Genomic DNA, 13,629 nt, shown 5'->3' on the forward strand with positions numbered 1-13,629 from the left:
AAGCGGGAGAAGAGGGGGGGAGAAAGCGGGAGAAGAGGGGGGGGGGAGAAAGCGGGAGAAGGGGGGGGGAGAAAGCGGGAGAAGGGGGGGGGAGAAAGCGGGAGAAGGGGGGGGGGGGAGAAAGCGGGAGAAGAGGGGGGGAGAGAGCGGGAGAAGGGGGGGGGGGGGGAGAGAAAGCGGAAGGGGGGGGGGGGAAGAGAAAGCGGAAGGGGGGGGGGGGGGAGAGAAAGCGGGAGAAGAGGGGGAGAGGGGGAAAGCAGGGCGGGGGGGGGGGGAAGAAAGTGAAAGAGAGAAGAGAGAGATGGCATCGAGTGGAAAGCATTGCATCATCAGGGGAACCGACACAGGCTTTAAATAAAAAGATTGAAGACCATGTTTGGGGGTGACGGTACCTGTGAGCGACTGGGCCAATGCACACCCAGGCTTTGATCTCCCGCCCACTACTAATGGCCCCGAGCCAGCAGCGGATGGAGGCAGGAGTGTTGGATTAACCGGGGGCCCTGGGGATCCTCCCATTTACTTATTTACAGTGGCAGTTTTCACAAAATTGTCAGCGTTGCAAAACTCTTTGATGGTGACGGTGAGGAGATTGGTCGTCACATCAGTCACCACCACGTTAGAGCAGGGAGACATTTCTGGTCTCCAGTCAGACACCTCCTGCTCCGTGTCGGAGCCCGAGCCCGGCCCCTGACCCCCGGGGGGTGACCTCCTCCCAGCCGCAGACTCGGGGGGGAGCGAGAGGTCCAGAGCCTCGGCCTCCCGCCAGTCGGGTACGGCGGGGCTGGGGGACTCCCCGGGCAGCTTGGGCCCGCAATCCCGCCCGTCCGCTCGCGGCTGCCACTCCCTGGGGGCGGGGGCCGGCTCGCTGGGGTAACAGGGAGCTCCCCCGGGGCAGGGGGCGGGGGGGTCGGGGCCGCGGAGGGCCGGCTCGGAGCGGGAGGTGCCCGGGTCGTTTCCCCCGCTCTCCGTCCTCCTCTCGTCTCCTCCCGGCGCCCGCAACGATTTATCGTAAACGGAAAAGTTATTGAACTTCATGTGGCGGATCTGGGTGCGGAGGATACTGTCGCTGAACTTCTTGCTCTTCCCGATCACCCGGTTACGGGATGGGATCTTGGCCTTGCCCATCGCCTTGCTGCTCTTGTCGATCACCTTCAAGTTGAGGATGATGCGGCTGCGTTTGCGTTTCCGGGGCTCCACCTTCCGGTTAATGATCCGGACAGTCTCGGGGAGAGGGAGCTGGGGACGGTTTTGGCCGCTCAATCCCGGCTGCGGGTCAGCGCGCACCAGGTTCCGCTTTGATGTCCGGTAACACCTGCGCATGTTCTTCTTCAGCTTGTAGGACGCCAGGCCGCTGGGAATTTTGGCGGCCGATCCGGATCCTGGCTTTACGGAAAAGTGCATCTCCCCGATCCTCAAGGCTTCAGCTTGGGCACGAGCCTGGGAAAGGAACGGAGAACAGGTCACGTCGTGGCGGAGGGGAGGGGTGGAGAGGGGAGGGGTGGAGAGGGGAGGGGTGGAGAGGGGAGGGGTGGAGAGGGGAGGGGTGGAGAGGGGAGGGGTGGAGAGGGGAGGGGTGGAGAGGGGAGGGGTGGAGAGGGGAGGGGTGGAGAGGGGAGGGGTGGAGAGGGGAGGGGTGTACAAGAGGATATTCATGGTGGGACCTGCGCAATGAAGCATTAGAAACATACAAGTGACTGAAACAGAAGAGTTTGTGCCAGATTATTCTGTCATGGGCCACCCACTGACCCTTTCTTCAGTGAACACTAAGTTCCTACTCGTTGCTCGCCTGGAAAATAATGTCCAGCGGTGATGGTGATATCTCTTAAACCCTCAACCCCCTGTGCCTCGAACTTTGAAAGAAAAAAAAGAGCACTGGAACTCCATGATTCTATCCTTCCCAACTTGGGCTGCATGTGGAGAATATTTGGAGTTGCCGTATACCATGGTGGAGGTACCATGGTGGATACAGGTTGGACCCTGGCAGTGGGAGCAGTTTGAGGAGATAAACTGAGTGCTGCAATGTATTAAATGCAATTTTCCCCCATAGTGTGGCCGTGTGTTAATTAAACCCACGATGAGTCTCACAATCCCTCTGGACACTGAAGGAAACTGGCCTTCCATTTTTTTGGGACTGCAGTAATGGAGGTCATTAATACCATAATGCGTTCAGAATTTAATTAGCCACCTAATGTGGTCCAGTTAGTAACGTGACAGTGTGGTGAGCAATGAAAATCAGTGTACGACTGGGCAATATTTGATCAGTAATACGAACATCTGGTGCTGATCATATGATGCCAATTCTCTACTTTGTTTGGCTCACAATGACATCATGTTACAGTATCCTACGGCCATGGTATGGGTGGCTCTCTCTAAGTTCACTTGTTACTTTGCGCGGCGCTCCTGCCAGTGTTTTGGGATCGCACTCTGCAACTCCACACACCTTTCCATGAAATTCTCAAGCTGAGCACCCTCGAGATTACATTTTGAGGTTTGGTGTCAGCCTTGGCTCAGTGCCCCGCCTCGGAGTCAGGGGTCGCGGGTTCAAACTCTACTCCACAGCACATAATCCAGGCCGACACTTCAGTGCAGCACTGAGGGAGTGCTGCACTGTCAGAGGTGCCGTCCTTCAGACGAGACGTTAAACCGAGGTCCCGTCTGCCTTTAAGTGGATGTAAAAGATCCCATGGCATTATTTCCAAGAGCAGGGGAGTTCTCCCCGGTGTCCTGGGCCAATATTTATCCCTCAACCAACATCACTAAAAACAGGTGTCTGTGGGAGCTTGCTGTGTGCAAATTGGCTGTCACGTTTCCCACAAGGAACTTGCATTGCTACAGCACCTTTCACGACCTCAGGAGCTCCCGAAGTGCTTTACAGCCAATGAAGTACTTTCGAAGTGTTGTAATGGAGGGAAACGCGGCAGCCGTTTTGCGCACAGCAAGATCCCACAAACAGCAATTAAATAAGTGACCAGATCATCTGTTTTTGGTGATGTTGGTTGAGGGATAAATATTGGCCAGGACACCGGAGAGAACTCCCCTGCTCTTCTTCGAATAGTGGCGGTGGGAACTTTTACATCCACCTGAGGGGGCAGACGGGGCCTCAGTTTAACGAGTCATCCGAAAGATGTCCTTGAGTCTCGTGTTCACTGCTACGTTAAGCAGTCAGGGACACACGGACAGCAAATGGGAACAAGAGAAGTCCAAGATTCCAAGTGCAGTCGGGAGCTGGAGTGTTGCCAACATTGTAACTTCTTTTTAAAAAACGGGCGCTATTCGTACCAGCAAGACAGAAGGACATGTTCAACTCAGTGACTGATCTTCAAAGAACGGGGATGAACTTCTGTTCATACAGCATCTCATCAAGTCTCTCAGAAGCACCGCACATGAAGTGTAGTCACTGTTGTTACGTAGGGCCAACGGAGCAGTCATTTTGTACACAGCAAGATCCCACCCACAGCAATGAGATGAGTGACCAGTCAATCTGTTTTGGATGCTGTTAGTTGTGGGAGGAATGTTGGTCCAGGACACCGGGAGAACTCCCCTGCTCCTCTTCCAAATAGACCAGCGGGATCTTTAACATCCACCTGAACCACCAGATCAGATTTAATGTCCCGTCCGAAAGACGACACCTCCGGCAACGCAGCATTCCCGAGATTATCAGCCTCGACGAGGTGCTCAAACCTCTAGAGTGGGGATGGAGCCCACCATCTTCTGGCTCCAGACTTGAAAGTGTCACCAGCTGAGGCAAACATCAGCTTGGTACAAATGTTTGTAACTGGCCTCCCTCCCCCCAGTCACATAACCCCCATTTTCCACAGGCTGCAGATTAACCTTCTAGGTGTCTTTTAAGAAATGAATTGCAAAAATGCACAAGCGAAAGATTAAAAAATGTCACCTCACACTTTCTGTACTTACAGCCAGGACCAAGTCAGCCTGCAAGACGACAAGAGCCCCTTTTAATAACAATACCTGGTGCAAAAAGACTGGCAGCAGGAATATTGTCATTTTAATGCTTAGAAGTCTCTAAAATGTGGAACAGGGCAACTTTTTAAAAAATCCTGCAGAACTATTCCATTTTTTTAAAAACAGGACGCCGTCTTACGTGACCTGGCTCTGAAGGGGAACAAAAAAATTAGATTTTTTTTGTTGCATTTTTTTAAAATATAAAACTCACTTTTAACAGGAAGGTTTTGGGTTTGGGGCCTCGCTTCTTCGGTCCGTACAGTTCCCTCTCCCTCTCTCTGCAAGGAATGCAAAAAAGAAAAGAAAGAAATGCACATTTTGCAACATGCATAACAACACGAATATATTTTTTTAAATTAAAAAAAATAAATAAATCCAAAATGGACCCGATTCAGGGCAGGAAGAAAAATATTTCTCCGCCTCTCACTGTACCTTTGCTCGAAAGCCGCGATTAAACGCGCATCCAAGATGTTCTCCTCTGGCTCCCAAGTGCTGTACCTAACAACAGAAAGGAGTTGAATATTGCACCTTTGCAAAAAAAAAATATTTAATTTTATTTTGCTTTTTTTTTTTTGGCCCGCCACTTACTTGATAGCCCATCCTTTCCATTTCACAAGATACTCAATGCGGCCCTGTCAAAAATGCAAAAGAGAAAGGTTATTCGGGGCGGCGGCTCCGTGCATCTGGAATGTTTTTTTGCATTCGGTGCGGTGCATCCTCGCTGCCCGCGCCGCCTCCTACCTTCCGCACCCGCCGCTTAATGATGGATTCCGCCGCGAACACTCGCTCTCCCACCGCCGAAAGCTCCATCTTGGCTCCAGCCCCCGCACTCCCTCAGCGCGCAGCCGCCGACTCCCCGCACGTGACCGCACCGTTGCCAGGGACCGACTCCCTCCCCCCGGCGGCGGTTGCCAGGGAAGGCGACGCGTGACGGCTCGCGGGCACTGGGGAAAGGAGCGGGACTTCACCCCGTGTGTGTGCAACTTCCTAGTGTTTAATTATCACCGACTGGAGAATTACTGACCACCCCCCCCCCTCCCCACACCCCCAACCAGGATTTGTGAACAGGACCCTCCGGGAACAAGTGCAACCGTTTGCTGCTCTGTGCATTGCTTTCTGATTGCATTAAGATCAGAGTCCCCTGTGCAGGGAGAGCTGCCTATCCAAGCCCATTCCCACTTATTGCAGGAGTCAGGAGCCAGCCATTGCATCTTTTAAGGGAAAAGTTGGATAAACATTTGAAGCAGAGAGAGTGGGGCAGTGGGATTAGTTTGGGATTGTTATAGCAAATAATTGGCACAAAAATGATGGGCTGAATGGCCTCCCTCTATGCTGTAAACTTCTTTCGTTGCATCCAGAATTCATGTCTGTTTATTCTATCACGGAACTGATGTAAAACCATCAGTCGATCGAGTTGTCAGACATGTTTTGTTTTCCTCTTAATTCTCTGCATAACAAGGTGTGGACATTAAGGGTGAATGAATGGATTTTCATCAGATACAAACATCACAGAGACCAGGATCCCACCCCATCTTACCCAGTTGCCTCTTAAGTTTTGGGCTTGGTAACATTAGGAATCCCATTTCTCAGTAAGTTAACTTGCAGAGTGTCTGTCGGAGACTCCTGCCACTGCTCATTCCCTACCCTGGAAATAATGAAGCAGTCCGAGCCCGCATGCAGCAAGACCTGGACAACATCCAGGCTTGGGCTGATAAGTGGCAAGTAACATTCTCGCCAGACAAGTGCCAGGCAATGACCATCTCCAACAAGAGAGAGTCTAACCACCTCCCCTTGACATTCAACGGCATTACCATTGCCGAATCCCCCATCAACATCCTGGGGTCACCATTGACCAGAAACTTAACTGGACCAGACATCTAAACACTGTGGCTACAAGAGCAGGTCAGAGGCTGGGTATTCTGCGGCGAGTGACTCACCTCCTGACTCCCCAAAGCCTTTCCACCATCGACAAGGCACAAGTCAGGAGTGTGATGGAATACTCTCCGCTTGCTTGGATGAGTGCAGCTCCAACAACACTCAAGAAGCTCGACACTATCCAGGACAAAGCAGCCCGCTTGATTGGCACCCCATCCACCACCCTAAACATTCATTCCCTTCACCACCGGCGCACAGTGGCTGCAGTGTGTACCATCCACAGGATGCACTGCAGCAACTCGCCAAGGCTTCTTCGACAGCACCTCCCAAACCCACGACCTCTACCACCTAGAAGAACAAGAGCAGCAGGTACATGGGAACAATGCCACCTGCACGTTCCCCTCCAAGTCACACACCATCCCGACTTGGAAATATATCGCCGTTCCTTCATCGTCGCTGGGTCAAAATCCTGGAACTCCCTTCCTAACAGCACTGTGGGAGAACCTTCACCACACGGACTGCAGCGGTTCAAGAAGGCGGCTCACCACCACCTTCTCAAGGGCAATTAGGGATGGGCAATAAATGCCGGACTCGCCAATGACGCCCACATCCCATGAACGAATAAAAAAAAACCAATACATGTCACTGCTCATTCAATACTCTGGAAACCAGTGTGTAACGCGGCCTATTCAGGCTGGGACAGGTGCGTAGCACCACCAGGTGATGGGAAACAGGGTACGGGGAGCGAGCGGGAGAGTGGGATTAGACTGGGTGGGATATTAAAGGGTACGGGGAGTGAGGGGGAGAGTGGGATTAGACTGGGTGGGATATTAAAGGGTACGGGGAGTGAGGGGGAGAGTGGGATTAGACTGGGTGGGATATTAAAGGGTACGGGGAGTGAGGGGGAGAGTGGGATTAGACTGGGTGGGATATTAAAGGGTACGGGGAGTGAGGGGGAGAGTGGGATTAGACTGTGTGGGATATTAAAGGGTATGGGGAGTGAGGGGAGAGTGGGATTAGGCTGGGTGGGATATTAAAGGGTACGGGGAGTGAGCAGGAGAGTTACTTTCTATGATTCTATAATCCTAGAATGTTTGACTTTCAAATTCATCCTGCTGCTTGACAATATTTGTTATTCAAATTCTATCTATCTTCACGAAACATTCTGTGGAAACATTCTGACGAAAGGTCTTTGACCTGAAACGTTAACTCTGTTTCTTTCTCCACTTGCTGAGCCTCTCCAGCATTTTCTGTTTTTACTTCAGATTTCCAGCACCCAAAGTGTTTTGCTTTTCATTCCGTGGAATCTGTGTCAGGTTCCCATCTGTACGGCTCAGGCCCATCTCCTGAGGCTCTAGTCATCCACTCCGATTCATAACGGAAGAATGAAGGAACAAGGGAGCATTGAAGACTTTTGATGATCCTTAGCTTTGAAGGCACCAATCCAAAAGGAAAGGATCTCGGTAGATCGGGTGAGTGGCTAGTTTAATCCTTAGTAATGCCTCTGCGGTTTAGCAACAAAGACTTGAGCAGGAGGGAGTTGGAACTAACAGCAACCCCCTGGCTATTAAAATATTTAGTTGGGTCACCAAGGTAATTACCTTGTGGAGTTCACTGTTGACAAGGCAAGTCTATTGGGTAGTCAATGCAGCAGCCTCCTGAAACACACCACATGGAGGCTGAAGGTTATGAAAGGGTTTGATAGGGTAGATGTAGAGAAGATGTTTCTACTTGTTGGGGAGACCAAAACTAGGGGCCAGAAATATAAGATAGTCACTAATAAATCCAATAGGGAATTCAGGAGAAACTTCTTTACCCAGAATGTGGAACTTGCCACCACAAGGAGTAGTTGAGGTGAATAGCATAGATGCATTTAAGGGGAAGCTGGATAAACACATGAGAGAGAAAGGGATAGAAGGATATGTTGATAGGGTTAAATGAAGTAGGAGAGGGAGGAGGCTCGTGTGGAGCATAAACGTCAGCATGGACCAGTTGGGCCGAATGGCCTGTTTCTCTGCTGTAGGCTCGATGTAACTCTATGAGATGGACTCCCTGTGCGGGCAGTTCTGCCTGGAAGAACTGAACAGGTGTTGGACGTTTTTGGGCACTTTGGGCCAAATTTGGACCCTGGGCCACTCGAGCTTCCAACATTGACAAGTAGGTCAACCCAGCTGGTCAATAGCCGAGTGCACTGGGCGTCTATCCCATCTGCCATGGGATTGACGGCCAGTGGAGACCTTCAGGCAGATTTTCTGACAGGAAATCATGTAACTACATTTCTCTGAAGTACCCCCCAATCCTCGCATGTGTTGGAGACCGGCCGACACACGCCTCCCCTTAACACATCACGCTGAACTGGTACAAACCACTTTTTTATTTTTCCAAAAGTAACAGGAAACATGAAGAACATTCCAGAAGACAACGCAGTCCTCACTGTTGAGGAGAGTATGGGATTTAGTATAAACCAGAAATACTGGAATAAAACTCACAAGTTGCCATAAAACGCCGATGAGGCAAATCAGGGAACTAAAATAAAAATTGGGCCAGAATCACTGGGATAGTTTGGCCTAATTTTCAGCAGTTACTGGTTTTCACTCACACTTCCTTCACCCAATCACAGCCCACTGACGTGACGGGAGTCAGTCGCTGAATGTCGCGGCTGCGTTTTCACAGGAAATGCTCGATACACAAACCTGCGTTCAATATAAAAATCCGTTATTGCACAGTGCAACAAACTAAACCATCCAATGGAAAGACAAGAACTTGCATTTATATAGCGCCTTTCACAATCTCAGGACGTCCCAAAGCGCCTTACAGCCAATGACGTACTTTTCCCAGTGCAGTCACTGAAGTTTGTGTTGTTCATCACCGGGAGCACGACGAGCAGGTGGTGAAAGTCCTGACACCAGGTTCAGAATCCGACTACAGGCGAGGAGTTAAAACATTCAAAATGGTGCAAAACACTCGTGCCTCACGATACACAAGTGCTCCTCACCCTCTCACTACTCCGTCAGTCATCGAAAGTCAACGTAACTGTAGTCATTTCATTTCTATATAGATATTCATATATTTATATACAAAAAAACCAATTAAGCATAATCTCATGACAATATCAAACGCAAAGCTTGCTCTCACCCGAGCTTTGACGGACTCGATACAGTGCACACTGTGGGAGCACAGACTGTTTGCTCGGTTAACCTGGCATTGACACCGAAACCTAAGCATATAGGTTGTGTTTGTTTAAAAAAAACGGGAATGTTGGGGATGCTCGTGGACTTGGCACTCCCAAAATAGACCTACACAAACAACACACGACCAGTAACAACACGCATTACAAACCAATGGGTAAAACAGCTCACGTGATAGCCCACTACTGACTGTTACTAGTCGTTGTTAACATACAGACCAGGTCCTGGCCCCCAGTTACATAATCTCTATGTTTATAGAGACAGAGGTATCAATGAGGCCCCGCATACAGATGCAGGGAAGTAACTTGTTGTAAACCATCTCAACCTCCCCTCCCAACTTTCCCTTATCCCATTCCCCACCCGAACACAAAGAAACAAAGAAAATTTAAGACGAGTAGAAATTCTCAATTTACACACTAGGCCGCACAAAAAAACGACAAATCACTTCATTTTCTAAAAAACCTGACCTTATATAACAAGGAAATGGCTGTCAGTGGATTATAAACATGACAATCACAATCTCGGGGCATCCCAAAGCACTTTACAGCCAATTTTTGGAAGTGTAGTCACTGTTGTAATGTAGGAAACGCGGCAGCCAATTTGCGCACAGCAAGATCCCACAAACAGCAATGTGATAATGACCAGATAATCTGTTTTTAGTTGAGGGATTGAGGGATAAATATCGGCCCTAGGACACCAGGGAGAACTCCCCCACCCCCTGCTTTTTTTTTTAGTGCTAAGGGATCTTTTACAACCAACTGACGGGGCAGACGGTTAACGTCTCATTCGAAAGGCGGCACCTCGGACAGTGCAGCATTCCTCAGTGTGGCCCCTCTCTTTTGGCGGGGGGGGGGGGGGGGGTGGAAATCAGGAGGTGGTGGGGTAAAGAGAATATCCCCAAATCACTATCAGGAAGAAAAAAAAATAGAATTCAGGCAACAAAAAAAAATCATTTTATTTGGCCTCGTAAAACGTGACATTCTTACCCTGCAAGGCCTCAAATTCAGCAGCGTCTCTATCCAGGGCGCACAAGGGAACGTCCTTCATCCTCAGCAACTGTGCAAAAATTTCAAGTAAACACTTGGCTCCAACTGAGACCAGTTTCAGTAGCCCAGCAAGAAATTCGGGCGGCCTAACCAGGAGCACCATCCCAGAGTTCGCTGGTCAGGATTTCCTTCTTTTGGTTTCTGCTCAAACTCCACCACGCGACGAGAGCTACAGAAATTCGCGCCAGAGATTGAGGTCGATGATCGCGCGGGCCTCGTCAGTCTTACGGGAAACTCTCACCGTATCTCGCGGTGACGTGCCTTCAAAACGCAGGGAAGCCGTAGCATCATCACCGGGATCGGAGCGAGTGGGAAGATTAATCCAGCAGCCGGGATTTTTAAAAAGATTTTACAGTGCTCGTAAGTAACGTTTTAAAATTAAACATTTGGTTATCACTCAGTTAATCTCGAGGTTTACTTTAACCTGGAGGGGAGGAGGTCGAAACAATTTAGCTACAGAAAGCTCTGACAGTGGCAGGCTGTTAAAAAATAATTTAGGATCCTTGGCTTTATAGAGGCAGAGAGTACAAAAGCAAAGAAGTTATGGTAAACCTTTATAAACACTGGTTGGGCCTCAGCTGGACCATTGTGTCCAATTCTGGAAACCACACTTCAGAAAGGAGAGGGTGCAGAAAGTCGATTCCTGAGATGAGGGTTGTCCTATGAGGAGAGATGGGTCTATACTCTCTGGAGTTTAGATGAATGAGAGGTGATCTCATTGAAACATAAAAGATTCTGAGGGGGCTTGACAGGGTAGATGCTGAGAGGATGTTTCCCATGGCTGGAGAGTCTAGTACTAAGGGTCGGCCATTTAAGACTGAGATAAGGAGGAATTTCTTCACTGAGGGTTGTGAATCTTTGGAATTCTCTACCCCAGAGGGCTGTGGATGCTCAGTCGTTGAGTATATTCAAGGCTGAGATCGATAGATTTTTGGACTCTAGGGGAATCAATGAACATGGGGATCGGGCGGGAAAGTGGAGTTGAGGTCAAAGATCAGCCATGATCTGATTGATGGCGGAGCAGGCTCGAGGGGCCGAATGGCCTACTCCTTTTCCGATTTCTTATGTTCTTAGAAAGGATTTACCAAAATGGAGCAGGGATGAGGGACTTCAGTTATGCGCAGAAACTAGAGAAGCTGGGATTGTTCGCCTTAGAGCAGAGAAGATTTAAAGGGAGATTTAATAGAGGTGTTCAAAATTATGTGGGATTTTGATTGGGTAAATAGGGAGAAACTGTTTCCAGTGGCAGGAGGGTCAGTAACCAGAGGACACAGATTTAAGATAATTGACAAAAGAACCAGAGGGGAGATGAGGAGAATTTTTTTTACGCAGCGAGTTGCTCTGATCTGGAATGCGCTGCCTGAAAGGGCGGTGGAAGCAGATTCAATAATAACTTTCAAAAGGGAATTGGATAAATACTTGAAAAGGAAAAATTTGCAGGGCATTGGGGAAAGAGCAGGGGGGGTGGGACTTATTGGACAGCTCTTTCAAGAGCCGGCACAGACATGATGGGCCGAATGGCCTTCTCCTGTGCTGTATGATTCTAACTAAGTTAACCAGCAACTAATTTAGATTGGTGTCTTGCCCATTTTTCCCAAACTTGGAATCACTCCTTCCCGATTTACTGTGTGTCTCCTACTTTTTTTGTTAAATTAACCGCAGTGCTGACCCCTTCCTGGGGCCTCAGCCCTTCACCCGGGTTTGTCAGAAGTGACGGCTAACTCTCGAAGAGGCGTTGCAGCTCGCAGGATGGGTCAACGGAGCCCAGGGAAAAAGTCAAATCAACCCAAGCGTAAATCACAGGGAACAATCGGAGATGAGAACTTCAGGCGTTCGAACGGTCGGAGGAGGGGGGAGGTGCTCGAGACTCCGGGCCGCTGTAAATCCAGCCCAGTCCAACCCGACTGCAAGTCTGGGAGTCGCTGTGATCTTGTGCGATTCCCACCCTTGCGGTAACTGGCAGGTCAGCACAACTGGAACTCTCTTCCCACCGTCCCCCTGTGAAGGCAGGGGGTCAGTTGGAGCTTTCAAGACTGAGCTCGATAGATTTTCGTTGGTTAAGGGTATCAAGGGATATGGAGCAAAGGGGGGAAAATGGAGTTACGATACAGATCAGCCATTAAATAACTGAATGGCGGAACAGATTCGAGGGGCTGAATGGCCTACTCCTGTTCCACACAGCAAATTCCCACAAACAACAATAATCAGTTTTGGGGATGTTGGTTGAGAGAAAAATATTGGCCAGGACACCGGGGAGAACTCCCCCTGCTCTTCTTCGGAATAGGGCCATGGAATCTTTTACGTCCACCTGAGAGGGCAGACGGGGCCTCGGTTTAACATCTGATCTGAAAGACGGCACCTCCGACAGTGCAGCACTCCCCCAGTACTGCACTGGGAGTGTCGGCCTGGATTATGGGCTCAAGTCTCCAGAGTGGGACTTGAACCCACCACCTTCTGACTCAGAGGCCAGAGAGTGCTGCCCACTGAGCCAGGGATGGGCACAAAAGTAGGACGGGGCAGTGCGATGCGCAGCAGCCAGAGGCACAGTGGGGGCAATACCCACCCCAGGAATCTGCAAACAAGGACGAGGGTTTAAGGGATGGGGAGCAGCAGGCGATGGGCGTGTTGTGTACGATGGCCGAGTGTGTTGGGGCATGGACGCAAGTTTCAGGGACGCCGGACAGGGGTTCACGTGCGTCCGAGCAGAGGTGGGCACGAGGTGGGCGCATCTACTCGTGTGAAAAGTCCTCTCTGGATCATGTGCTGATTAAGAGGTCCGACAGCTCCTGCTTGGGCTACCAGTCAGACACACATCTCTGTGCCAGTGCAACACCCAGGGTTGTCTTTTTATTTACAATATATTTACAGCCTATCCGTTACAGCTCTACAAAAATATACTGTCTGTGGCTCAGGCGCCAAACCAAACCGCATTCAGGACATTCAGTATTTTCATACAAATCTGTGCAAAGTATCCGACAATCTCAAGTGCAAATAGTCTTCAGAAGGGTCGACAGCAGAGTGGAGCTGGAGAGAGCGGAGAGAGGGAGGGGGGGAAAAAGGAGAGGGAGGGGGGAAAAAGGAGAGGGAGGGGGGAAAAAGGAGAGGGAGGGAGAGCCAGAGCCAGAAAGAAAGAGAAAATGAGACAGACAGGGAGAAAGGAGAGGGGAGGAAGAGAGCGAGAGACCTGCATTTATATTGGGCCTTATTATGTCTCTCAGAAATGTCTAAGTGCTTCGCATACAATGAGTTACCTGGTCTCAGACTAGGCCGCACTCCCTCAGTCCTTCTCAGTCTGAGGTGGGTCATGAACCCACAGCTTGCTGACTCGAGCGGCAAGAGTGATACTAGCTGAGCCAAGCTGACGAGAGTCCGGTCCTGGACAGAGTGTAACTGGCCCAAGCCGTCCTATGGAGAGGCTACAAACCCACGCCCTCACTGACCTGGATATACGAACAGGCGGCGTCACTGAGCAGGCTGTGATTACTGCAAACGCAGGAGGGGGTAAAGACCGATCCCATGACAGTGTGTGACCCGGAATCAGTCACTGCCCACTCAGG

The 13,629-nt window shown here is 50.1% G+C and overlaps 1 protein-coding gene across 1 annotated transcript; it reads right to left on the reverse strand.

The window, feature by feature from the left end:
* Positions 1–50: 50 nt before the first annotated feature.
* cbx6a (chromobox homolog 6a) lies at positions 51–4,787 on the reverse strand. Its single transcript, XM_067974160.1, has 5 exons — positions 4,705–4,787; positions 4,552–4,595; positions 4,396–4,461; positions 4,175–4,241; positions 51–1,437 (listed from the first exon to the last, which is right to left on the reverse strand). The coding sequence occupies exons 1-5, from the start codon at positions 4,771–4,773 to the stop codon at positions 517–519; spliced, it is 1,167 nt and encodes a 388-aa protein (XP_067830261.1). The 5' UTR covers positions 4,774–4,787; the 3' UTR covers positions 51–516.
* Positions 4,788–13,629: the final 8,842 nt, after the last annotated feature.

This window comes from Heptranchias perlo, chromosome 40 (genome assembly GCF_035084215.1).
Source record: "Heptranchias perlo isolate sHepPer1 chromosome 40, sHepPer1.hap1, whole genome shotgun sequence".
NCBI classification, from domain to species: Eukaryota; Metazoa; Chordata; class Chondrichthyes; order Hexanchiformes; family Hexanchidae; genus Heptranchias; species Heptranchias perlo.